Source organism: Moschus berezovskii, chromosome 21 (assembly GCF_049115385.1).
Source record: "Moschus berezovskii isolate FMDL1 chromosome 21, NW_MosBer_1.0, whole genome shotgun sequence".
Classification (NCBI taxonomy): domain Eukaryota; kingdom Metazoa; phylum Chordata; class Mammalia; order Artiodactyla; family Moschidae; genus Moschus; species Moschus berezovskii.
The window spans coordinates 8,590,940-8,616,153 of NC_142480.1; the positions used below are offsets into that span (position 1 = coordinate 8,590,940).

General features: G+C 39.5%; 1 protein-coding gene across 1 annotated transcript in view; it reads right to left on the minus strand.

The window, feature by feature from the left end:
• VRK1 (VRK serine/threonine kinase 1) overlaps positions 1–25,161 on the minus strand; it is a 47,773-nt gene extending 22,612 nt beyond the window's left edge. Inside the window, 10 exon segments of the mRNA XM_055418505.2 lie at positions 2,610–2,668; positions 2,940–3,060; positions 3,847–3,979; positions 6,295–6,387; positions 6,507–6,615; positions 10,637–10,724; positions 11,609–11,678; positions 18,624–18,665; positions 18,667–18,680; positions 24,997–25,161. Coding sequence (XP_055274480.2) covers positions 2,610–2,668; positions 2,940–3,060; positions 3,847–3,979; positions 6,295–6,387; positions 6,507–6,615; positions 10,637–10,724; positions 11,609–11,678; positions 18,624–18,665; positions 18,667–18,680; positions 24,997–25,156 — 889 coding nt within the window. The 5' untranslated portion in view covers positions 25,157–25,161.
• Between the last annotated feature and the right edge of the window lie 53 nt (positions 25,162–25,214).

The window sequence follows — 25,214 nt, forward strand, 5'->3', positions numbered from 1 at the left end:
TGGTAAAATACTGGACTTCCCTTCTGAGCGAAGAAAACAGCAAGGAAGCACATCTGCACCATTTCCATGCTGCCTGAAAGTCCTGCAGTTTTTAGCTGGTACAGTAAGGCAAGAAAAGAAACAGAAGGCACTGAGTGGAATGGAAGATGTAAAACAGTTTATTCACAAACATGAGCGTGTTGTAGAAAATCCTAAGAAATCTAACAAAAAACTTCTAACCAATATGTAAATTTAACAAGATCATAGGATATAAAGTATTTAAAAATCTGTTTTACTTCTATACACTAGCAACAAGCAATTAGAAAAGTAATAAAAACATATCACATACAATAGCATCAAAAAGCATCAAATACCTACAAACAAATATAATGAAATATGGGCAAGATTTTCTTCCAAATGAAAACTATAAAACACAGGTCAGAGAAACTTGACACCAAATTAAATGGAAGCTATAAAGTATCAACTGCATAACGATGTCAATGCTCCCCAATTAGTCCACAGAGTCCCTGCGATCCCACTCAAATTTTCAGCACATTGCAGAGGGAGAGAATATGTGTGGAACTGACAAGATGATTCTAAAATGTACAAATATACAAAGGATCACGCAAAACAGCAAAGTCAAGTTTAAAGAAGAAAAAGTGCCAGAGGACTTAAACTACCAGAGAAAGCTAGAGTAATTAAGACAGTGTGCCCAAGAACAGAAAGAAAAAACAACTATGAGAGAGCCCAGAAACAGACTCTCAGGTTCGCACATGACTGAGCACACAGGTGAGGTGACACCATAGAGCAAGGCCGGTCTTTTCAAGAAAGGCCGCTGTTAACACTGTGAACTATGCGAGGTGATGGGGTGCTAAACCACGTTCATCTTAGTAATCGCTCTCTAGTCTACATGTACGGGCAGATCTCGGAAGACACCGTGGGTTAGCTCAGACCGCCGCAATAAAGCAAGTATGACGATAAAGCAAGTAACATTACCTTTTCTGGTTTCCCAGTTGAAAAGTGATGTCTATGCTATACTGTAGTCTATTATGTGTGAAATAACACAATGTCTAAAAAAAAGTACATACCTTAATTAAAAGAAACACTTTATTGCTAGAAAGTGCCCACCATTATCTGAGCCTTCAGTGAGTCATAATTTTTTGCAATAATAATATCTGATCACAAATCACCATAAGAAGTATAATAATAATGAAAAAGTTTAAAATATTGTGGGAGTTACCACAATGTTTGATACAGACAAGAAGTGAGCAAATGCTGTTGGAAAAATTGGCACCAACAGATTTACTCAACATAGGTTGCCACAAACCTTCAATTAGTAGGAAAAAAACACATTTGCAAAGTGCAATAAAGTGAATCGCTATAAAATGAGGTATGCCTACATAGCAAATCATCACATTATAGAATTATATCTGTCAATTATTCCTCAATGAAGTTTAAATAAAAACATTTTTAAAATGTAACAATGGGAATGAATTTCACAAATGCAGTACTGAATGAAAGAAAAAGAACGCCACCAGAAACTAGAACATTAAAAATCCCTGCCCTCGTGAAATTATGTTTTGTTCACTCTACGATTCCATTTCCATATAGTTCAAAGACAAATCCTTGATGTTGGAAGTTGTGCTAGTGATTCATTAGGCCAGAGGGAGAGGTTGGTGACTGGGAGAAGGCAACAAGGAGCGAATCTGAAAAAGCTCTAACCTTCCATTTCCATATGTAGTTGATAGGTTGCAAATTTAAACAGCTTAAGCTCACGGTAGACCTCCCTGAAAAGGAGACAACTGAGCAAAGGCTTGAAAAGACTTCTAAATATATCCAAACTGACCACTGCTCATACCTGCAACTGCTACTTCCCTTGCTCGGATTATGGCAGGAGGCTCCTAACCGGCTCCCGTTTGTACCTGGCCTTGCCTCCTTAGCAGTCGATCTTCAAGAAAGGAGCTGGAGAGAGTTCCCTTAAAGACAGACAATTCACGTGCCTCCTTTCCGCCACACCCCATGAGCTCTTGCTCAAAGGCCCGTGATGGCCCAGATGCAGGCATCAGCAGGCACTCATGGTCCTTCCGGAGGACACATTCTCCCCCAGAGCTCACTCCCTGTCCCCGTCCCACAGCTGCTCAAATGGCACCTCCACAGGAGGCCCATCCCAGGCCACCCTATTCACAGTAACACCCCACCCCATCCCTTCCATCCTACTTCTGGAGTTTTTCGTTTTTGCCACAGTCCTAACCCCGCAATGAACGGTGCAAGCTACTCACTCGCTCACTGTCTGCCTTTTCCAACGAGAGCTCCATGAGGACAGGAGCTTTTGTTTATTTTGTTCACTGATGTATCCCTAGTGCCTAGAAGGGTCTGAGGCACAAAATAAAGCCTCAACTAAGAAAACATTGCTGCACTGCTGAATGAAATTTGGTTCCCTGACCGAAAGCACTGAATAACAACTGAGTAAGGCCCACCTGTGGAAAGGCCTACGCGAGCAGGCCCCGGTGAGATGGCTACACTTACAGTACCGAAGCTCTTACATTAAGGGTTGTTAGTCTATGGGCCTCAGGATGTTTCTCCCCTCAGAAAACAAAATCCTTATCAACACTGAAGAAGTCTTTTCTTACCCGGCTTGCTTTTCTCAGGAAAACATTTGTCCATCAAACTTGCAATATTTTCTCTGTATCTGTTAAAAATGAAAAGAATGAGTCATTGTTTGATGCCATGGAAAGTTATTAATATTTAATAACAGTAAACAGCACATTAAGTAGCACTGTGCAACGTCCTAAATACACTTACAAACATTCTTCTAAAATAAATTCAACAAAAAGAAATCCAAGGAATCTTACTGTTAAACAAGTACTTTCTTATTTCTACACAGTGTCAGTTAAAGCTATAGTCCTCGTGAAGAAGTTCTGACCAAACATCTGCCTCATCATTTTGCCCAAAATAATTACCTAATTTTGGAATCTCTAACATAGTTAGGATCTTTCAAATTATCCTCCCACGGCAGATGGCCACAAAGCCACTGGATCATGCAATAACCAAGGATTTCCAAGTCACCGCGTCTTGATGGCGCTATGAAACAAAAGAAGCAGATTCAGCACAGTGAAGTGATGTTTAAGGCATAACTTCAGGTATATTTAAAGCAACGAGGTAAAAAGAGTCAACCCTACCGTCTTCTTTTTCATCATACAATCTTGACTCCATTTTGAAAAAAACACCAAATACTGGGCAGTATCAAAGAACTCATTTACCTCCAACTAATTTACTTTATAACCCAAACTGGCAAAACTCCACAGTTTCAAACTGAGACTACTAGTCTATGAAATAAAGTATAAAGCAATGACACATTTAATAGTGCCCTTGGAAAATGTGAAGATATTAAAAATGCTGCAAGCTATTAAGAGGCCCAGAGAACTGGGGGTTTTAGCTCCTCCACAGTGTTGGACACAGGGAAAAAAAAAAAACCGAAGGCTGAAGAAACCCGCCAGCCGAATGGGTGACAAAGTAAGTCTGCTGGTTACAAAGCTGTAGCTGCATAAGAAATCACAGACCTTTATGGGGGAAACCCCCTCAGCATTTCAATTAAGCTAAAGAAAAGCAGAAGACGCCTCACTGCAGCTGACTGCACTACTTCACCACCGGCCCGTCACGGCCTCTGAAGGGTGAGGCAGACGGGGAGAACACAGGCGCCCTGTCCCTCAGAGGCGGGAGCCTAAGCCCTCCCTTCCTCCCCCGCCCTACCCTGCCTCCTCAGTTCTGATCCGCCTGCGTATCTACTGACGCCGGAGGACGTGCCGCGCAGCAGTCCGGCGGAGAGCACTGGTGCTGTACCCTCTAGTTCAAGTGCCCCGGACGTACCCACACCGTTGTGCGCATCGATGCTGGTGAATTCAATTGTGCCATCGTGACATCTTTTGGGGTCTTCTTTGTATTCTTTATGAGTCCCTTCTGGGCAGTATCGATAAGCAAGGCCATAGTCTACCAAGTACACCTATAAATGTCCAAGCACCAAGACAAATTAAAGCCTGTAAAGCTCAGAAACAGAATACTGTCACTGGAGGGCAGATTCACCCACAAAGCCACACTACGACACCCCACTCAAGTTTGATCCAACAGGCGAACAACATAGAGTACTTAATTCTGAAATACCTTTAAAGAAAAACATTAAATGACCACGTAGCTACAGTGCAGATAATACCACCTGACTTCCTCACGCAAGTATGTGCTTTACTTGTAAAAATCTTGTCTCCTCAATTTGAGCAAGGATCATAAATCATACACTTTTCCTTATGTTTTTTTTTCAAAACAAAACTGAGCAGAGTAAACCGTCAATACTTGTCGCAATACAACTGCCACACACTGAGTGCAAGCGCTAACTCAGCTGACACGTGGCATGTTACTTTTTCCTCTCTTTACTTATAATCAGGTTTCAATTCACTTCATAAAAATATTTTCAAGATTATAACGATGACCTGAAGAACATTTAGATGAGGCTCTTAGGTACATTTAAATATTATATGTTAAAGTCAAGTTTTCATAATTAAAACGAAATTTTAATATTAAGTATACACATATCTATGGGCATGTACATGTACATCTGATTAGCATACAAAGCTAATAAATTTGGCTTTCCTCTGTTCCAGAGCCACATACTACATCTCCAACTCCGGGTAACTGTCTAGCAGATGTATGCATCTGGTCACAGGAGGGAAGTGAAGTAAAAATATGGGTCTGGATTGAGCACATACATCTAACACTAAAAAAATTATCCCATCCAAAGCATATGCCCAAAGGATAACCAAGCTGCAAAAATCTTTCCACATGAACAAAAGGCAGCATGTTTTAGTCAACTGTAAAAAGAAATTATATTTGTATTTATAATATAAGTCTGGTCTACTTCAATTAACAGAATCCTTACCATTCAGGTTCTTAGCTGTGTATTGTTTGCTTGCTTGCTTCTTTTTAACCTAGGTGCAAATAAAGTAAGTTGCCTGGAAATTCTGTGGCTGCCTTTAGGATTTCTGCATTAGCCTGCTCTAACCAGCAACTTCCTTCTGTGGAACCTACTAGCTCCTTACAGCCACCCTTAACAGAGACAGGGAAGGGGAGGGCAGGAAAGGAAAGGGGAGCCAAAGGAGAAAGGGAAAGCTAAACAAGAGGCGTCAAAGTCAGGCCTAAGGCAAAGAAGAAACAAGTACAGGATGCTGACTTAACACACCTAAAATGCCGAAGCATCCCTTTCTTATACAAGCTCAAGTTAAGAAGTGAGAACATACATAAAATGGACTAAATACAGAGGCCCAACTATGACTTCAACTAAACCTGTGTTGGAGAAGACTCTTGAGAGTCCCTTGGACTGCAAGGAGATCCAACCAGTCCTCCTGAAGGAGGTCAGTCCTGGGTGTTCATTGGAAGGACTGATGTTGAAGCTGAAACTCCAATACTTTGGCCACCTGATGTGAAGAGCTGACTCGTTTGAAAAGACTCTGATGCTGGGAGGGATTGGGGGCAGGAGAAGGGGACAGAGGATGAGATGGTTGGATGGCATCACCGACTCAATGGACATGGGTTTGGGTAGACTCCGGGAGTTGGTGATGGACAGGGGGGCCTGGCGTGCTGTGATTCATGGGGTCGCAGAGAGTCGGACACGACTGAGCGACTGAAGTGAACTGAAACCTGACTTTTATCAAAATCATGGAGTCAGCTTCAAGAAAATTATAAACCCCTCTAACTCCAACTAAATTGACCCAAATAAAGGTATAATAACATCAGCTTTTCTCTTTTCCTTAAAAAGTGAAAATTACAAAGTGAATAAGCTTAAAAAATGCATATCTGAATTCCAAACCTTATACAAATTTAGACAGCTAAGATATTTCTGTAAACCAACTGATTTCAATAATCAACATGTTAAAGACCAAATTTTCCAAGTAACAGAACACTTACATTTGATGGATTTCTTGAACAAAGGAAATAAAAAAAATGACAAAGCAGACAGGCAAACATAATTCACTGGTGCACTATGTAATTTTAAGCTTCCACCCCCAAATAGCTATTTGAAATTCATTTTGTATCACAAGTACTTCTTCTGAATATTATTCAGGGCAAAATAGCCAACTTGATAAAGTGCCAACAAATCGCATCAAAAATGTAGAATGTTAACTAGATAAAAGTGTCAAGAAGAAATATTATTATTACCATATCTACTTCAAAAAGTAAAACTTCTGCATGGGTTCAAAAGTTCATAGCAACTGTATTTGTTTTCAAACAACAGGTTTTAAACAGTAGAAATTAAAGTCATAAAGCTACCTGGTCAGGATTCTTGTAGCTGAGAAGAAGATTTGAGGCCTTGATATCTCCATGTACATACTCATGCTCATGAATATATTCCAGAATATCCAGCTATGAAAGCATCATATACAATAAATTAATGCAGTACCTGACACCAACCAGCAGAGGACCAAGCGTCAACACAACTAGCCTTTACTGGATTAAAAACGAGAAGAATGTAGCTCACATACAATTCTTAAGCTTAGCTGCAAGACAGTTTTCCGAGAAAATCTTTTGGCATTTGCTTCATATATTTTCTGAAGGTCACTCCCAAAGCGATCTATTATCATAAATCTGTAACTAAAGACAAACAAGAAAAGTCAATGAACAAAATGTAACTCAGGAAAACCTACTTAGCCATGAGTACTCTCCTTTTAAAGTAATTTTTTTCAAGGCAATGTTTAGTAAGAAAGTAAAAAGCGAAAGGAAAGAAAGACATCTGAAACTAGTTCTTCCAATGAAAAATCTCAAGAGCTGCAAGAGCTGTCCTGGTTTTGCTTTTCTTAGGGGCCTCCTGGTGTCAACAAGTTACATGAGACAGCATTCAATGCAAGGAAAAAACACCCACAGAGACAAGACAACAGACTCTTTACGGTAAAGATAATAAAATAATCTGAGTAAGGCTGATATCACTGATTTTTGTCGTTAATTTATGCTTCTGGATATTAGCTTCCTGTCTGTGACTTCCCTATTTTTAAGGGACATTTTAGCAGTATTAACATTCTGTTAAAATCAAGACTGTCAAGAGATGCTGTAACAAAAGCTAAATGCAACAAAACTGCTTAAATGGTATAAAAGAACTGTATACTAAGTACTCGACAGATAATATTTGGGGAACAGTAAATGTACCAGAAAAACATAAAGATTTTCAGTTTTGCCACAAAACCAACTCTGTCACCTTGGCCGAGTCACATTTCTTGTTTGGGCCCCAATTTCCACAGGTGTCAAACAAGACAGTAGGGCCTCACGCTTTCTAAGGTCTTTTCCAGCACCCAAACTCTATAATTCAACAACTATACATACATTTCTGTATGCTCTGTATACAGTATACTTCAGGGCACTGAAAAGCATCACCTGGCCGCAGTGACATGGTTCAGCTTTTGCTCTGTGACCCACTTCTGTCTTTACAGTTTTCCAAATTCTGAGCTGTCTAGTTAAACCATTCAATAAATCAATAAAAAACCAAGATGGATCAAACATTCAAAATGTATGAAGTTATTTTCCAATGGGAATAAGATTAATAATCACTGTAACAACAACAGCTGGCATTTACTGAAATATGAGAACTGCCCTATTCTAAGCACTTTTAGATGTTTTAATGTCAGTGCATTTAAACCTGCCATCACCCTGATGAGGCAGGCACCCCCATAAGCCCCGTTTTACACCAGAAGAAAACTGATCATTAGTAATTTGTCCTCTAGAAGTAGTGAATCCACGCTTTTGACCACCACACTAAATATATCAAAATAAATAAACATAAGTAGGACACAAAAATCTTACTTACATATTTTAGGTTTCTAAGATAAAAATACAGTATGATAATTCTATAGGAAAAAGGAAGAGCTAACAGTTAAAAGGCAGTATGCCAAATAAAAAATCCAAGATTCTACCTATTCTTGAACTGGAAAAGAATTAGAGATCCTTCTAAACATCTTTTAATAAAATAATTAACATTTACAGAGGCAAAGTTATTTGTCCAAAGTCATGTAATTAGTCAGTGGCAAAATGTCTTCATTTCTCTAAGACCTTCAGTACCCCGACCTCAGACATAATGAAGAGGGAAGAGTAATGCTGACTTCCTGATTTCCTCTGTACAATAGGTTCTGAGAGGTCGAGGGAGGAAACCAAGGACACATGGATGTGTTTGTTTTTACAAATAAGTGATGTGATTGTGTAATTATTAGAAAATAACATGTAGGTAACAAAAACACAGCTTCTGGTGACACTCTGAAAGGGAGCTAAAGCACATGTGGTTTAATTCTACTGGAGATCTATTAACACATCATAGGACATGGAGCTCTGTTTTCATTCACAGATCACCCCACCACTACTCTCAACAATTCCTCCCTCTTCTCACCATGTCTGAACCATCCACAGCAAATGAAGCGAGATTCTGTATTCTGCACAGAAATCTTTACCACATTTTTCCACAAAATCATTTCTACCACTGAGCACTAAAAGAAAAGCTACTTCTAAATAACTTCTCTAAAGGAAAACCACTGATGTATACTTTCCTGGGGACTTGAATAAAACAATGCAAATAATGGGAATCTATAAATCAGCATAAATGATTTAATAACGATAGCAGCTAACATTTTTACGAGCCTAAGACTGTGCTAAGCACTATATTCACATCACTTCAGATGAGTTACAGGAGGAAGTAAGGATTTCTGGCAGGGGAGGAGGGCGGGAAGGAGTCTTAGTTTCTGTGTGTTTTTTTTTTTTCCTTTTTAAGAACTAAAATGATTATTTCTTAAAAGCTTCAACCTAAAAAGTAAATCATTACCTTACGGGTGATGTACCTTCCCATTCAAAAGATATTTGCAGCCAATTCTACGTCACAGAAGACACGGGCTCAGTGGTAAGGTCACCAGGAGTCAATGGGGGGGTCAGCTGTACCTCAGACGCGTCTGTTCCTTGTTTAAGCACTTGCAGTAGCTCCCAGCACCCACCGCACACAGGCTCCAAACAGCCCTTTCTGCCGTGTCTTCATGACCTGCCTCAGCCTCTTTCTCTGAGTCATCGCCTTCTCTTTCTCCTGTGTGTGCAGTCACCCTTTCTGTGTTGAAGAAAGGTGGCCACGAGGCCACCCCGAAGGCCAGCAGCCTGCTCTGCTCCTGTTCAGGTCACTGCCCGCTTGAGATGCTATTCCTGTCTACAATGCTTTTCTAAACCAGCAGTTCTCAATATTTAAGGGACTGAAGACTCCTTGAGAGTAAAGCTAACACTTACACATACTCTAACAGCTTTATATTTAATACTCTTTACTATGTGGGAGGTATTACTCGGCTTCACAGATGTGGTATCAGAGACAGAAAGGAGTTGCGTACCCAGGAAACACACTGTAAGGGGCAAAACATAGATTTGAAACCAAGTGTCTGCGTCTAGTCTGCTCTATACTATTTCTCTAAAAAATTTCATGGAAACTACTGAAACTTGTCTCAGCAAAACTATAACAAAATACTATCTGGCCATTCCCCAGAATTGTAGGGCTCCCTGGGTTCCAGGATCAGAACTCCCCGGTGCAGAGTGCTGGCTGCCCACCAGCAGCTCCTCTGATCTCCATCTTGTCCGGCGGAGCCCCGCTTGGGTTCCGACTCGCTGTCCTTTCCCCTGCCTCATCGCTGTGACCAGCCTGCTCTTGCCAGTGGCTGGTTTAAGAATGAGCACTGATAAAACGCCAACAAAGAAAACACGGAAGGATGTCGGCCACAAGACCCCTGGGAATGGCTTCCCTGACAGGAGTCGGAAACTCACGAGAAGCAACCCTATTTTCTGCTGGGGGGACTGTTTGCATGTGAAGTCTAGAAATGGGCAGTCACCGTGAGACTGCACAATGGAGAATCAACAGAGAACAAAGCCAAAGGGAAATAAAGGAATCCAGGCACTTGATGGTGATTTAAACAGGGCTGAGTCAGTTTTATCTTTACCTGCAGCTGATAGCATCCTAAACAGTACATCCCATTTCCAACCAGATCAACTCTCCAAATCTCAGCTACCAGCACTGCTGAATGACACTCTGTTCATTCAATCAAATATATTTTAAAGTGTCAATTATGCATCAAAAGCACTGGAGGTTTCCTCCAACTCAACTCTGCCAACAATGTCCTCTCCTCTCTGAATTTCTAAGACACACACAAGGCAGAATCACACAATTTGGCACTTAAACTGATTTCTGGTTGTTTCAAACAACTTTGCTTTTCTCATCAGCTAGACTGAAACCTCATCAAGGTGGGCAGATTATATATATATATATTGATGTCTCTAACGGGAAATGCCGTATTGAAGCCTGAGGATTGCCTCTGACATAAGCAACATGTTTTCTCTTTGCTTACTCATTATTAAGGGGAAAAAAATAACGCAGGCACGTTTGGCTTTGTGTTCCTACTCGTCAGCTGGGTTCCAGGCAGCTGCTACCACTTGGGACAAGCCCCCCAGACGAGAGAACACCTTGTTCATCTCAGCAGAAGACACTCCACACAACCCAGGTGAAGGCTAAGCAGTACTGTAGGTAGGTGCTCAGTACATAATTCTTGACTAATCAAACTGAACAATAAATGCTCAAAATGGGAGGAGAGAAACAAAACACGCATGTTTTTACCTTTTTCCATTTTTGTCATGTAGACCAGACCCCCAATACTTAGGGACACCCAGGTACTTCAGTTTATGGGTACGAATCCATTTCTGAACTACAAGTTAAAACACATGCTTGTGATTTCAGTTTTGTTATACATAAGCAGGTTTTTATATCTTCAAGAACAGAATGTGTAAGATTCCACCTTAATTCACAAAAAATAAGTTAACAGTACATAATAACCAATAAGTGAAAAGTACTTTACAACTGAAACATTTTTATTAACCTACAAAATTGTGCCTATCCTGCTCTAAATGTTGTCTTTAAAATGAAAAATCTGCAAAAGACATTTTTTTTTTAAAAAGTCAAACCACAGTATTGCCATTAAGATTAATATCTCCAATTACCTAAGTGTTTACTTGTCTCCACAGAGTCTTAGTTTTTACCTCATTCTAAAGATCCTCACCCAAAGGAAATCAAGCTCGAGGAGAGACAGAGCCTCTAGAGAGATTCCCAAACCCAATTCCAGCCTACCAGGAGACTCCCTGGATCTGCAGAGGGGATGGAACAGGGGAAGGGGACAGGAGGACAGGCAGGATCAGGGGAGCGGGAAGAGATCTTGCCCTCTCCCTTGGTGGTCTGTTCTAGCTCATCGTGATGGCAACCCTGCAAGTCATGGTCTCCAGAACTCAGGAAAACACTCAAAAGAAGGTTTGGAGATCAGTGAGCCATTCTCATGGATTAGGGCTAACTCTCAGTTTTTAACACTATGTCCTAAATCATATATTATTTATTAACTCTGTATTATCAATATAAGTGAAATCTTATCATAACAAATCATTAAGAGATCAAAATTCTTTTGCACAAATCTCATTAAATAACAATCTATCTATAAAGTAAAAAATAACAAAACCATACTGTTCTAATCTTGGCTTAAAATAAAAAACAAAACCAATGGTCATTTTAAAACTGCAAATACATGTGTACTGTATTTCTTACTTTGTTCTGGTTTGGCAGCTCGCTGGTAGAACTTTAATTCAGTAAAAAGAGGTCCATTATCACTGGGTTCCTTAAAATAAAAAAGTTCATTAGTACACACAGTAGTCAAAATTACTGAGTAATTTTCAGTGAACCTTCAAAAAACACTAATAAATCAATTTTTCTTTCCAAACTCTTTGCGACTCCATGGACTATTCCCCCACCAGGCTCCTCTGTCCGTGGAATTCTCCAGGCAACAATACTAGAGTGAGTAGCCATTCCCTTCTTCAGGGGATCTTCCCAACCCAGGAACCGAACATGGATTTCCTGCATTGTAGGCGGATTCTTTACCATCTGAGCCACCTAGGAAGCCCTCTTCCAACAGAATGATTTTGATATTTCAGTTTATAAACTATGTTTGAGATTAAGTAAAATGCTTAGAAATGTTTCAGATTGTCTCAGAAGAGTCCATAAGTCTTGTATTTCTCAAGGTTCATTTCTACATGTGGTAAACTATACAAAATCAGATATACAGCTTAATCTTTGCAGAAAATTAAGAAAAACTGTTAACCTTATTTTCACCATTATTAAACTGTCTCTTAAGCAAAGATCAGCAACCATGTTAACTGTTTCACCAAGGGGCTACAAGATTATTTCTGAGATTTAACAAAAATTTCAACACCTAATTTAACCCACTAGTGGCAAAATCTCATTCCTTTCCTATTTCTCATTACAGTTATATCTAACATCAAAACTGGCAGGAAACCAATCTTATCACAAAGACAAGTGTTCTGGAACCCCAGAGCAAGCAAGCATGTCCACGTGACTAGACCCTTTGCTTTCATTCCTACGATTTTCAAGGCGGGAACCCTACAATTTATTCCCCGCATGATAATTTAAAGTTCAGAGGGAAACGAGGCTCAACAAGCACTGTTTTCCACCAATGTTAGTGAACTATACTCATTTCATATTTTAAGGGATATGAACAGTTAAAATTATTTGTAAAGAGGCTTATATTCATAAAAAAGTACTTGAAAAATAAGAAACATCAGCCTGTTGGGAGTTTTGCCTAGCTAAATAAATCTGGGATGGTGGGAAACATAATTTTGTGAACTTTCTAAATAGTAAATTTTGTCTAATAAAACTGATTAGTATTTAATGTTTGATAGTTTATGTTGATATTATCTTAATTATTAAGAGCCTAAAAAAATTTGAAAAGTATCAAATGTTCAAATAAGGAGGCTAATATTTCTAAACTAATTTTAGGGCTGCTTTCTTTTGGAGAAGTTCAGGAAGAAATTTATTTCAGTCAGAATGTCTGCGTAACTGGAGTTTCACAGGGTCAGCAGAGCATTAGAAGAAGTGGTAAGAGAAGTCTACTACCTTATCAGAGAGAAAATTTGTAGAAATAGGTAGATTTCCACAAATATGCAAATACTTAATATATGTTCATGTTTTCTTTATTCAAGATACTCTCACTGTCAGAGAAGTTAATTTTGCTCCTTAAAGTTTAAACAAAACTTCTCTAAATACACAGCTTAGTATCTCAGATTTCCTGTTATTCAGAAGAATAGAAATCCCTAGTTAAAGTACTTACAGGAAGATTGATTAGACAATATGCAAAGAGTCAGGCAGTAGCCACTAAGAAAAAGTATTCCACAGCAAAAGAGCAACATATCTAACGCTGGGATCAGCACCGGAAAATAAGCTAGCCTTGTTTGTTACAGGCAAGCTTTGTAAGGGAACGGTATACAAGGGTTGCATACCATGTCTTAAGAAGCAGAAACTAACCAGTATACTAAGGTGTGCCAAATCACTACCGCCAGTTTTGCCATAAACTGTAGTTCTTTTCCTTGCAGCAATGGGAGCTAGACAGACCCTTGTGAATGCCTTAGAGCCCATGGCTGAGAACAGGCCTGCAGCAGGAGTAACTGACTCAGTATAAGAAATGGAAATTCAGGAGAGGAATTTTGGGAAGTTACTCTCCAAAGGCTAACTTTTAGAGTAGCTCATAACTCAGGTTTGAAAGGAGTTTCCTAAGACACATTCCTGGCTTATTACCATCTGTATAAAATTCTGATTTATTCAGTTTCAACCTATGTCATATCAACTTTAATTTTCAAGCTTTCCTTCAGGCAATAATTTATTAAACTTATAATAATAAGAATCAACCTATATAAATCAAGCTATTATACTGAAAGTCCCATTACAAAAAGACTCTTTGATCTCATTTCATCCTTTTTTCTAATTCAATAAAATTCCATTATAACAAAATAAAGGACCTACTTCCTTGGCATTGCACTCCAGCCAAAGCTAGCTATTTCTGTTGAAGAAAATACCTTAACTCATAACTAAAAATTTTATTAACATACTTCAAATCTAAAATACTTTGCCAACTCTATAATAGCCAAGATTTAGAAAAGAAATTGGGACTGACATTTTAACTAGAATATCACTAAACGTTTCTTTAAGACTTCTAAGTGTCAAAATGAAGATGACAACAGAAAAAAAATTAAAATGTGATATATTTCAACGGCACCATCTAAAAGCAACTGGCTGCCATTTAAAAATGAAGCTGTATAAAGTTTCTCCTTCCTACCAGAAAATTATGATATATGAATTTAAAATTCAGGTCACTTCTCATAACATCAGTGTGGGAAATTAAACATCAGTCTTCAATTTCTTTCCAGAGAACTTCGGACTACAGATATCTATTAGTACATGCTGGAAAGAGACTATAACATAAAGAACTGTTAGAATATAAGATCCCAAAGCCTGACGTCTATGCCCAGTCCTGCTACTAGCTCACTGACACGACCACAAGGGGACTGAATGAAGTAGACCATTACACAGTCTGTTAGCAAGGAACACAAAAGGAGGGGCTTCCCTGGTGGTCCAGTGGTTAAGAATCCACCTTTCAGTGCAGGGGACACGGGTGCAGTCCCTGGTCAGGGAACTGAGATCCCACATGCCGAAAGGCAACTAAGCTCAGGCTCCACAACTAGAGGGAAACGTGCCTGCCACAACAAAAGAGTCCGAGTGCCACAACTAAGATCCCATGAAAATAAATAAGTTTTTTTTTTAAATACACACAAAAAAGTTTTCCTCCTTGCATTATCCAAATTACCCTTTCTCTCTGCACATTTACTTTCCTGAAATAAAATACAGAGAGTGTCTCTCAGGTATCCAGAGGCAACGAATACAGGCTCCCCATCACTGGTGGCCCAGCACCGTGAGCCCAAGGCTGCTCCCGCAAGTCAGGAAGGGCTGAGGCCCCAACGAGAGCAGACCCGGGCACTGTGGAGGACAGAGACCGCGCGGGCACGCAGGGACGCCCGTCTTAAACACGCCAGTCATAATGTCACTTCAAGACCAAACGGGACAAAGGCGTGGCTTAGTATTTGGAGCTCTTGCGCACACACGTTAACACTGCGAGTGCAGTAATCAAATGTTCTAATCACTCTTCCACACGGAGACGGAAACCCTACCAGAAGCACAGAGTAGCTGGTGCCCCCAGGGAATAAAAGGATACCAGGCAAACGTAAGCACGGGCATGAGCACAGGATCCCACTGAAGACTTCAGAACTACGGTGCTCTAGGCGCCAGACCCCACCAGCGGCTCTCAACTTTGATGCACAACAGAATCTCTTGAGGAGACTTTACTAAAAATACCGATAACCCAGCCCTGCACTTGGAGATTGTAATAATCCTGTGTAACCGGAGCTGAGAACCACTGATTTGATATGCTATTAAATTATTAAGTCTAATTTCACATTAAAAATCAATTTGCCTTTATTTCTTAAATAATTTTTTTCTTTCTCTAAAGATAAAATACCAATTCACTTTAGAAAATCTGAGAATATTTCTATATATAGCTATTTTATAAAATTACCCCTGTATTATAGTTTTATATCTTGCTTTTTTGGGTAATTAATTATGAAGCTTCCCCAAAGAGTAGTACTTGTTCTTTGAAAAAAATGCTATTTAATAGTTCCTGATGTTTAAACAGCAAATGTTCATAAACAGTTCTGATCTTAATACTGGAAAGAGGTGATAATCATTTCACATGTTTGTATTTGATGAACCATTTTGACCTCTACAAAGCTCTCTGAGAATAAAAGAACCGCAGATTAGTAATGAACAGTGCTATGGCACTGCCTATCACAAGTGAAGACAAATCACAGACAGGCCTACGCTAAAAGGCACAGACAAGACACAGAAATAGGTGCCTCAGAAAGTTACAAGGTGGTAAGCAATTATGGCCAAAAAGTTGTGAAAAGAATAAACAGGCATTTAAGGGTGGCATAAAGAAAACAAACTTTAAAACAAGGTCCTTAAAAATCTAGTTACGGAGATAAAATTAACACATAAAAAACTAAAACAAGTAGTGCCATGAGAAGGATATTACCAAGTGAAATTGTAAAACAAATGGAAATATATAGAAGGGGGGCTGCAGGGGTTTAAAGGAGTTCAGGAAAGACAGGTGAGGGAAGACGACCAACAGGAGTCACTAAACCACCTTTTCTTAGGAAAAAAAAAAGTCAACATTATTTTGCTTATGGCATTCTTCCAGGATCACAGACAAACTGGGACATTGAAAATGTTACTGAAATATTAAATGCAAGAGAGAAATCAGCTGAATATTTATCATCGTCCTAATTACAAAGGGAAGACGTAATATAGGCTAATGGGAGTAGAACTAAATTAGGAAACAGGAGACACAGAGTACTGAACTAGGGTTGATAACAAATGGTTTTTAACTTAGAAATGTAATTTGCTACCTTAAACAGTTAGGAAATACTTGTTTCTACCCATTTTCTTTCATAATTCTGTAAGCGAAAAAAACACTGAATAACAAATAAAATTCTTAGAACTACTCATAATGAAGAAGAACATTATAAGTCTAAAATAAAACATAATTTAAAGAAGCTAAGGTTACACAGGAGAAAAAGAGACCCGGTTACACAGCAGCCCCACCTACAAGCCACGGCTCAGGCACTTTCCTCGAAGACCCGGAAATAACCATGGAGATAAAGCAACTGCCAAGTGATCAGAGGTAACTGTATTTTCTGAACCTCTTAACTATTATGACAAGTTCATAAGGGGACTTGTTTTCTTCCCACAATGGAAACTATTTAAAGATCCTAAGAAACTATTCTTACCCATAGATTTTAATATTTTAATTTGTTGTATCACAGATAAATGCAGATAATATTCCATGCAAATTCCATGCAAATGACCCAATTTAATAGTACAAACTTTTGTTTCTCTGATATAGCAGCAAACTAAGTATTTCAAAGGAATTTAATACATGAGAAGGAAGAAACATCCAAAACGAAAAGGCGTAAAGAAAAGTGAAATGGCAGGGGAACAAACCAATCACACCCACTTTAAAGGTACCCAGGTTGCTTCCACCCACGGGCATGACGGAAGAGCTGGGATCCAATCAGCCCTCTCACAGTAAACAAATATGAACAATGGATAAAATACAAGAAAATTACTATTCTCAGACATCTGACAAAACAGGCAGTACAGGACTGTGACTTCTAAAGGACAGGAGACAAGCAAATGAGCCCCAGGACAGGACACTTGAGATGCTGTGGGGCCAGAAAGGGAGACCAAGCTCCGTGCGCCAAGAACCCTGACACCGACACCAAACAACGAGATGAGAAATGCTTTCATTGCAGGAATATTAGGAAAAATTAACAACCGATATCCCTCATGAACAAAGATGCAAAAATCCTTAATGAAATATTAGCACATCAATTCCAGCCTCATGCAAAGCAACTGAGATGCCAACAGTATACCCAAGCCTTTAAAACACTATGCTGAGCATAAGCAATCAGAGACAAAACAGAATGTACTACACAGATACCATTTATAGGACATTCTAGAAACAATCCACAGGGAGGAGGAAACTCAGACAAGTGGTTTCCTCCACAGTGATCAGAAAAAGACACCAGAATCTTCTGGGAGCGATAGAAATGCTCTGTATTTTAACAGAGGTAGGATTATACAGGCATATGCAGTTGTCAAAAAGGATCCAAACTGTTTATTTCATATCTATTTCCTTATAAAAATTACACATGAATAAAAACTTTATGAAAATAATCAAAAAACAACTTAGATCCAAGAGTTATTAACTCAAATGGGATCAAATATATTCTTTTTTTTTAAAAAGAGAGTAAAATAAAATCAAAACAAAAAACCTTGAGGTAATTCTAATTCCAGAAATCTGTAGCCTTTAGAAAAGAAAGGAGTGTTGGGGGACTTTGTGGTAATCTGCCCAAATAACAGACTCTGTTACTTCTTCTATTTAACAAAACCATGTTCTTCATACATAATAAAGAATTTTGAGAGGGGATTTAAACAAATGTTGGTAAGCAAAAAGATGCACACACCCTCACTTATTAACAGCAGTTAAAATGCTTGTTAGTGCCAATATATAAATTGACCTGCCCCATTCAGAGTTATGTCTATGTTAGACAAGATATTGTCTAACTTTACCCATTACAAACTAATTTCAACGTCAGTGTAGCAAAAAGAAGTTTCAGTGACCACAAATAAATTACTGTATTTACTAAAATGAAAGGGGAAGGAAAGATAACGGGAAATGAAAAACTGACCAAATGTAAGTTCAGAAGCAAATGCAAGACAAAATACAATAAAGCTCATTGAAGTAGTATAATCTTGTAGGATTTTAAAAAAAAAAGCATCTCATCTATTATAAATATAGCTGAAATAAAGAGAATGAGCTGACTATTTTTATTCCACACTTGCAAACCTCCAGCTTGTCATTCATTTTTTTCCACAAATACTAGTGCCACTCTAACTCAAAAGAGAGGGGAGAGAATTTTTGAATTCCAATTATTTAAAACTATAAAGCTACGCTCTGTCTCATTAATAATTATGAAATATTATTAAAAATGCAGTACCTTATGGTTTAATTAACTCTAGTTATTAAAAAGAATGTTTTACAAAACAAATGCTACAACTAAATCAACAGAAAAGAAAAAAATCAGAAACATTTCCTTACCACTTTTACAACACAGGGTGCATCGCTGCCCACGGACTTTTTAAGAATTCATATCAGCTGTTTGAAAAAGTGACATATAATAATATCAGAACAAGCAGTAGCACTATTATAGCCTATTCAGTTCAGTTCAGTTCAGTTCAGTCGCTCAGTCGTGTCCGACTCTCCGCGACCCCATGAATCACAGCACGCCAGGCCTCCCTGTCCATCACCAACTCCCGGAGTACACTCAAACTCATGTCCACAGAGTCGGTGATGCCATCCAGCCATCTCATTCTCCGTCGTCCCCTTCTCCTCCCGCCCCCAACCTTTCCCAGCATCAGAGTCTTTTCCAGTGAGTCAACTCGTCGCATGAGGTGGCCAAAGGATTGCAGTTTCAGCTTTAGCATCAGTCCCTCCAATGAACATCCAGGATTGATCTCCTTTAGAATGGACTGGTTGGATCTCCTTGCAGTATAAGGGACTCTCAAGAGTCTTCTCCAACACCACAGTTCAAAAGCATCGATTCTTTGGCGATCAGCCTTCTTCACAGTCCAACTCTCACATCCATACATGACCACTGGAAAAACCATTGCCTTGACTAGACGGACCTTGGTTGGCAAAGTAATGTCTCTGCTTTTTAATATACTATCAAGGTTGGTCGTATTACCAACCCTTTATTAATATTTGGATCTGTACATCTATAACCGCTTGGTAGAATAAATTTGAGTTCCCAAATATGTGTGTCAGGATATCATTACTGCATATTTCATCAATTTTAAGACTTTTTTCCCCACAATTTAACATGTCTGAAATTGGAAGCCATCTTACAATTGCTGCTATCTTCAATGTGAACATCAATTAAGTATGGAAAACTGAGTTAAAGATTTCTTTAATTCAAAAGTACTCACGGTCTTTGATATGGTAACAAATGCTCTGAAGTCCCAAGAGGATGATAACTGATACAATTTCTTAAATTTAACAAACTAGGGAATCCTTTTAAGAAGTAGCATTAGGTAGGAAGGTAAGAAGAAAGGGAGCTAAAGTTCCAAAAAGCACTCGTTTGGGGTAAAGATAACTTCCCTAGATCAATGGTTCAGGATACTGGCACTAGGCCTTTGAAATGCCATCCAGAATAATTTTAATGTGGCTGTCATATTATTTTGTGCAATTAAGAAGCATTCAGTTCAGTTCAGTTGCTCAGTCGTATCCGACTCTTTGCGACCCCATGAATCACAGCACGTCAGGCCTCCCTGTCCATCACCAACTCGGAGTTCACTCAAACTCATGTCCATCAAGTCGGTGATGCCATCCAGCCATCTCATTCTCTGTCGTCCCCGTCTCCTCCCATAGGTGCCCTGAAATGCTGAATTAGGAAAATAAGTTTTCCCATACTCATTAAACACATATTTTTCACCAGATACCTATTACATGCCAGTTTCTAAGAAATTGATTTAGCAATGAACAAGATCAAACCATCTGTACTTTTATGATGCTAACATTTCAGTAACTGGACACAGACAACAATTAAAATATAAAGTATATTTGATGGCAGTAAGTGCAAGAGAAAGAAAAATTAAGCAGGAAAGGAAGGTAGAGAGTTGCAAGTTAGTAAGAGGAACCTCAGTGACAGGGTGTCACTGGAGCAGTGGTCTGGAGACAGTGAGGGATGGAGCCATGGAAATAATCTGGGAGATCATTCCAGGCAGTCTAGCGCAAAGGCCTACATGTGCCCGAAGAACAAGTAAGGTGCAAAGTAACAGGGTACAGATCAGAAAAGCAGCAGAGAACAAATACGAAGATAGGTGACCTAAAGCTGTGGCTATGAATGAGATGGCGAGCCACTGGAAGCTTCTGAGAAGAGAAATGGTAAGCTCAGACTGATTTTCTAAAGAATTCTGCAAGTGGCTTTGTGGAGAATAGAGGGTGGACAATAAGAGCAAAGCAAATAGTTACGTTAGGCTATTAGAATACTCTGGGTGAGGAATGGTGGCAGCATGAACCAAAGCAGCAGCACAAAAGGCGGTGATAAATGGTGAGAGAGAGAGAGTGTGTGTGTGTGTGTCTGTGTCTGTGTGCGTGTGTGTGTGTGGCGGGGCGGGGCGGGGGGTGGGGACGGCCAGGATGACTCCAGGTTTTGGGCCTGAGCAACCGGAAAGAGGAAGTTGCTACTTGCTGTGACAGAAAACTGCAGGAGGAGCTGGTGGTTGGGGGTGTCTTAAGTTTGAGATGCTTATTAAACATCCAAGTTCAGGTGTTAAACAGGCAGCTGATGTACAAGTCTTGAGTTCAGAAGAGTGGTCCAAGTTGGATAAAGAAATCTGAGAGTCATCAACACGGAAATGCTATTCATTCAAAGTCATGAAACTGGAAGGGCCCCTAGGGAATGAGTATAGACAGAGGAAAGAAGAAACCCTAGGACTGGGCTCTAAGGCATTCTCACGTAAGAAGCTGAAGAGACGGAGAGGGACAGGCAAAGGAAACGGAGAAAACACCAATCAGCTGGAAAGCAGCAGTACTGTGAAAAGGCTGTAGCTAAAATACTTCAGACGACAGAAGGAACACCAAGTCACAAAAACAGCTAAATGGGCAAAAGAGTAAGTCTGAGCTCCTTAAGGAACAGTCCTGCTGTGGTGACCACATCACCCAGACACTGAATTAGTAACACAGCAAAGTTAAATTTTTTAAAACAAGCCTTTAATGCAAGAAGTGTTAAAATGAGAATAGTATCCCAAAAATACTGCACAATTCAAATGAGGAAAGGGAGAAAGGGAAGTTCGATAATTCATTCAAACAACATATACAGAAAAATATGCCAGATACCAGGAAACAAGAAGAGTTGTTTCACTGCCAAGGAGGACGTATTTATTCTCGGAAAAACAAAAGTAATTTCAGTTCAGCGTGAAACATACTATGAAAGGGTTAACAGAGGAGCATTATAATCAGATACCACCTGCCCTAAATTCAGCTTTGGAAAAATAAAGCAAAAGAAACATCACGTACAAAAATAAAGAGGCAAAGGGCAGCATGATAGTCAAACACAGATTCTGAGGAAAAAAAAAGGGATGAAGAAAAATAGGGACCAGACTGCGTGGAAGGTCTGGGGATGCCATTCTCAAAGTCTGGCACTTCATCCTAAGGTCCCTGGGGGAGCTATCGGAGAAGCATAATATAAACAGAGTAGATCACTCAAGCCGCAATGTGAATAACAGGATGCAAGGGGGCAGGGCTGAGCAGAGAAAATTCACTGCTACAGTGAGAATCCAGACAAGAAATGAAAATGACCTGATCCCAGGTAGGACCAGCAAAAGAGGGAGAAATAGATGTATCTGAGAAGTCTCACAGCTGAAGCGACAGCACCAGATGAAACACCAGGAATATTAGTGTAGTAACACTTGAGAATGCTTTCCATTGTCTGGCTTGAGGGGTGTCATTCAATCAGATCATCCTCTCCTGATCCTGACAGAATCACAAGATGGAAGAGGATGATATAAATTTTAGACATGCCTGTGGGTCATCCAAACAGAGATCCCTTGTAGGTCACCGACTATGGGCTTGGACTCAAGGGACCACGTAAGTCCTTGGCTACCAGTAAAAGATATGGAAATCAACAAAAAGAGACAACAGAAGCCAAGAGACTCAATGAGATCACTCAGAGAGACCTCACAGAAGCAAAAGGGGGCTGAGAAAAGAAGCTCGAGAGCACAGAGGTGCCCACAAAGATGACGCAGCACATCGAGAGGGGGGAGGAAAACCACAGGTGAAGGTATGTATTATGAAAGACAACGGAAGCAATGTTTATGAGGAGGAAAGGTAAAACTGCATCGAATGCTGCAGGAAGTATCTAAACAAAAAAGCAATCTTTTAGCAGAAAACCATCAGTTAGCAGAAACTGCTGATGATCTTAAAAATGGCTGTTTTGGTGTCAGTGGGCACAGACAGATAAAGTGGAGGCTGCAATACTGAACAAAATGCCTTTTCCAGATCAATCTAGTTTTTAAAAAGTGAAAGCTTTATTACAGAAATGTGTCAAACCATTGGATATTAAAAATACTATTAGATGGCACTTTCTGATGAGAAATACCAATGCAGATAAAACAGCTAGCACACATGCAAAGCAAGTTGCAAATATGCCAAAGGTTACAAAAGCAACTTAACTAACTCAAAGTGAAGAATTTACTTGCTTTAAGACAAGCTCCCATTCCTAATAAGAAGTCTTCAGTATACACATTCTGCAGTAGAGCAGGGGTTACAGAATTGCCATCTCTAAATTACAAGGTCAACCTGGCTATAGCTACTAGCCTTTCATGACTTATGAAGGCTTCAGTTTAAGTCATAGTCTAGGTCGCTGGGATGGGTTTAGTTCCGAACAAAACTAAAGAAAATTTATTTCCCCTAAGACAGGTATATGCAGAGTACATCATGAGGAACGCTGGGCTGGAAGAAGCACAAGCTGGAATCAAGACTGCTGGGAGAAATATCAATAACCTCAGATGTGCAGATGACATCACCCTTATGGCAGAAAGTGAAGAGGAACTAAAAAGCCTCTTGATGAAAGTGAAAGAGGAGAGTGAAAAGGTTGGCTTGAAGCTCAACATTCAGAAAACAAAGATCATGGCATCTGGTCCCATCACTTCATGGGAAATAGATGGAAAAACAGTGGAAACAGTGTCAGCTTTTATTTTTGGGGGCTCCAAAATCACTGCAGATGCTGATTGCAGCCATGAAATTAAAAGACGCTTACTCCTTGGAAGGAAAGTTATGACCAACCTAGATAGCACATTAAAAAGCAGAGACATTACTTTGCCAACAAAGGTCTGTCTAGTCAAGACTATGGTTTTTCCAGTGGTCGTGTATGGATGTGAGAGTTGGACTGTGAAGAAAGCTGATCGCCGAAGAATTGATGCTTTTGAACTGTGGTGCTGGAGAAGACCCTTGAGAGTCCCTTGGACTGCAAGGAGATCCAACCAGTCCATTCTGAAGGAGATCGATCCTGGGTGTTCATTGGAAGGACTGATGCTAAAGCTGAAACTCCAATACTTTGGCCACCTCATGCGAAGAGCTGACTCACTGGAAAAGACTGATGCTGGGAAGGATTGGGGGCAGGAGGAGAAGGGGACGACGACGGAGAATGAGATGGCTGGATGGCATCACCAACTCGATGGACATGAGTTTAAGTGAACTCCGGAAGTTGGTGACAGACAGGGAGGCCTGGCGTGCTGTGATTCATGGGGTCACAAAGTGTTGGTCATGACTGAGCGACTGAACTGAACTGAAGACAGGTACCACTGATCTAGAGACACTGTATTCGTAAAATACAGTAAAGTGCTGGTTGTCAAACTATGTTTCATGAACATACATCTAGAGACTGCAGCTAACCAACTACAACTCACTGGCCCTGGTTGAGTCAGACCCCTCTTGACTAAGAGCAGCTGCTCCTTCATCTATGTCAGTGGTTCTCAAACTTTCCCTGGCATCTACCTGCAACCCCTGCAAGGCTTTTTCAATCACATGGCTACACCTTCTCCCTACAGCTGCTGATTCGTGGGTCTGAAGTGGGACCCAAGAATTTGCACTTCTAACAAGTTTTCACATGATGCTAATCTAGTATTAATATTAGTATTGTGAGGAAGATGTTGCTTGAAAGAAAAATGTTCACTACTAAAAATAAAATTTTATAAACCTCATACAGAAATTTAATAATTAAATAAAGATTAGAGGAGTAAGAACATATGAAAGTCAGAGAGAAATATCAAAAGCAATCATTAAATGCACTGTATCAATACTAATATTGTGAGAGAAACAGCTTTAGAAGCAATCAGGTAAAATATTTTTCAAATGAACAAATTAGCTAACTTACAGTATCTCAGGGTTCCACAGTGGGTCCCCTAAAATTTAAACAATGTGCTAATTAAATAGCACATTTCAGACTTAACATGCAATTTCTAGGTCATTGTCTCAAATTCCACCATGATGACTATTAAGGTTGCATAGAAAGAAAAAATATCCATAACTATTAAAGATACGAAAAATCTCCAAATTACACTAAAACAAAGGGAATGTATAGCCTATCCACCCAATATCCTAATTGGATGGAGGTGGGGAAAGAAAGATATGGTTTTCTTTGGGTCTCAAAGGAGATTAACATCATATAGAATATCTAAGAATCTAAAGCCTATGCTCACTAGTGGCAATGTTAGAGATGTTTTATCCTCTATTTCTACTGTGATTAAATCAACCGTGTTCTCCACTCCCACGTCAGAGGTATTTTTACCTAATAATATTATGTTGACATAGCCTATTAGAAGCATCCTGTAAAAGTCTGCAATTAATAAAATATTTTGATAACAAACTTGTAAATCTTTGGACTGACAATCAGAAGTAGCGGTATACTTACCAAGATATATACAACCAAAGCCACCTTGGCCAACGGGAGACCCCAGTTTCCATTCCTTTTTGGTCATATCAGTGATTATCTCCCCAGCTGCAAAATGTTCTGCAAGACGTCTCTTTGCAGGGCCCTGTCTTCCAGCCTGAGCTGCTTTTACACGAGGCATTTTCACTATAATATAAAACAAAGCAACACTCAAAATTATCATCCTGGAAAATTTGAAA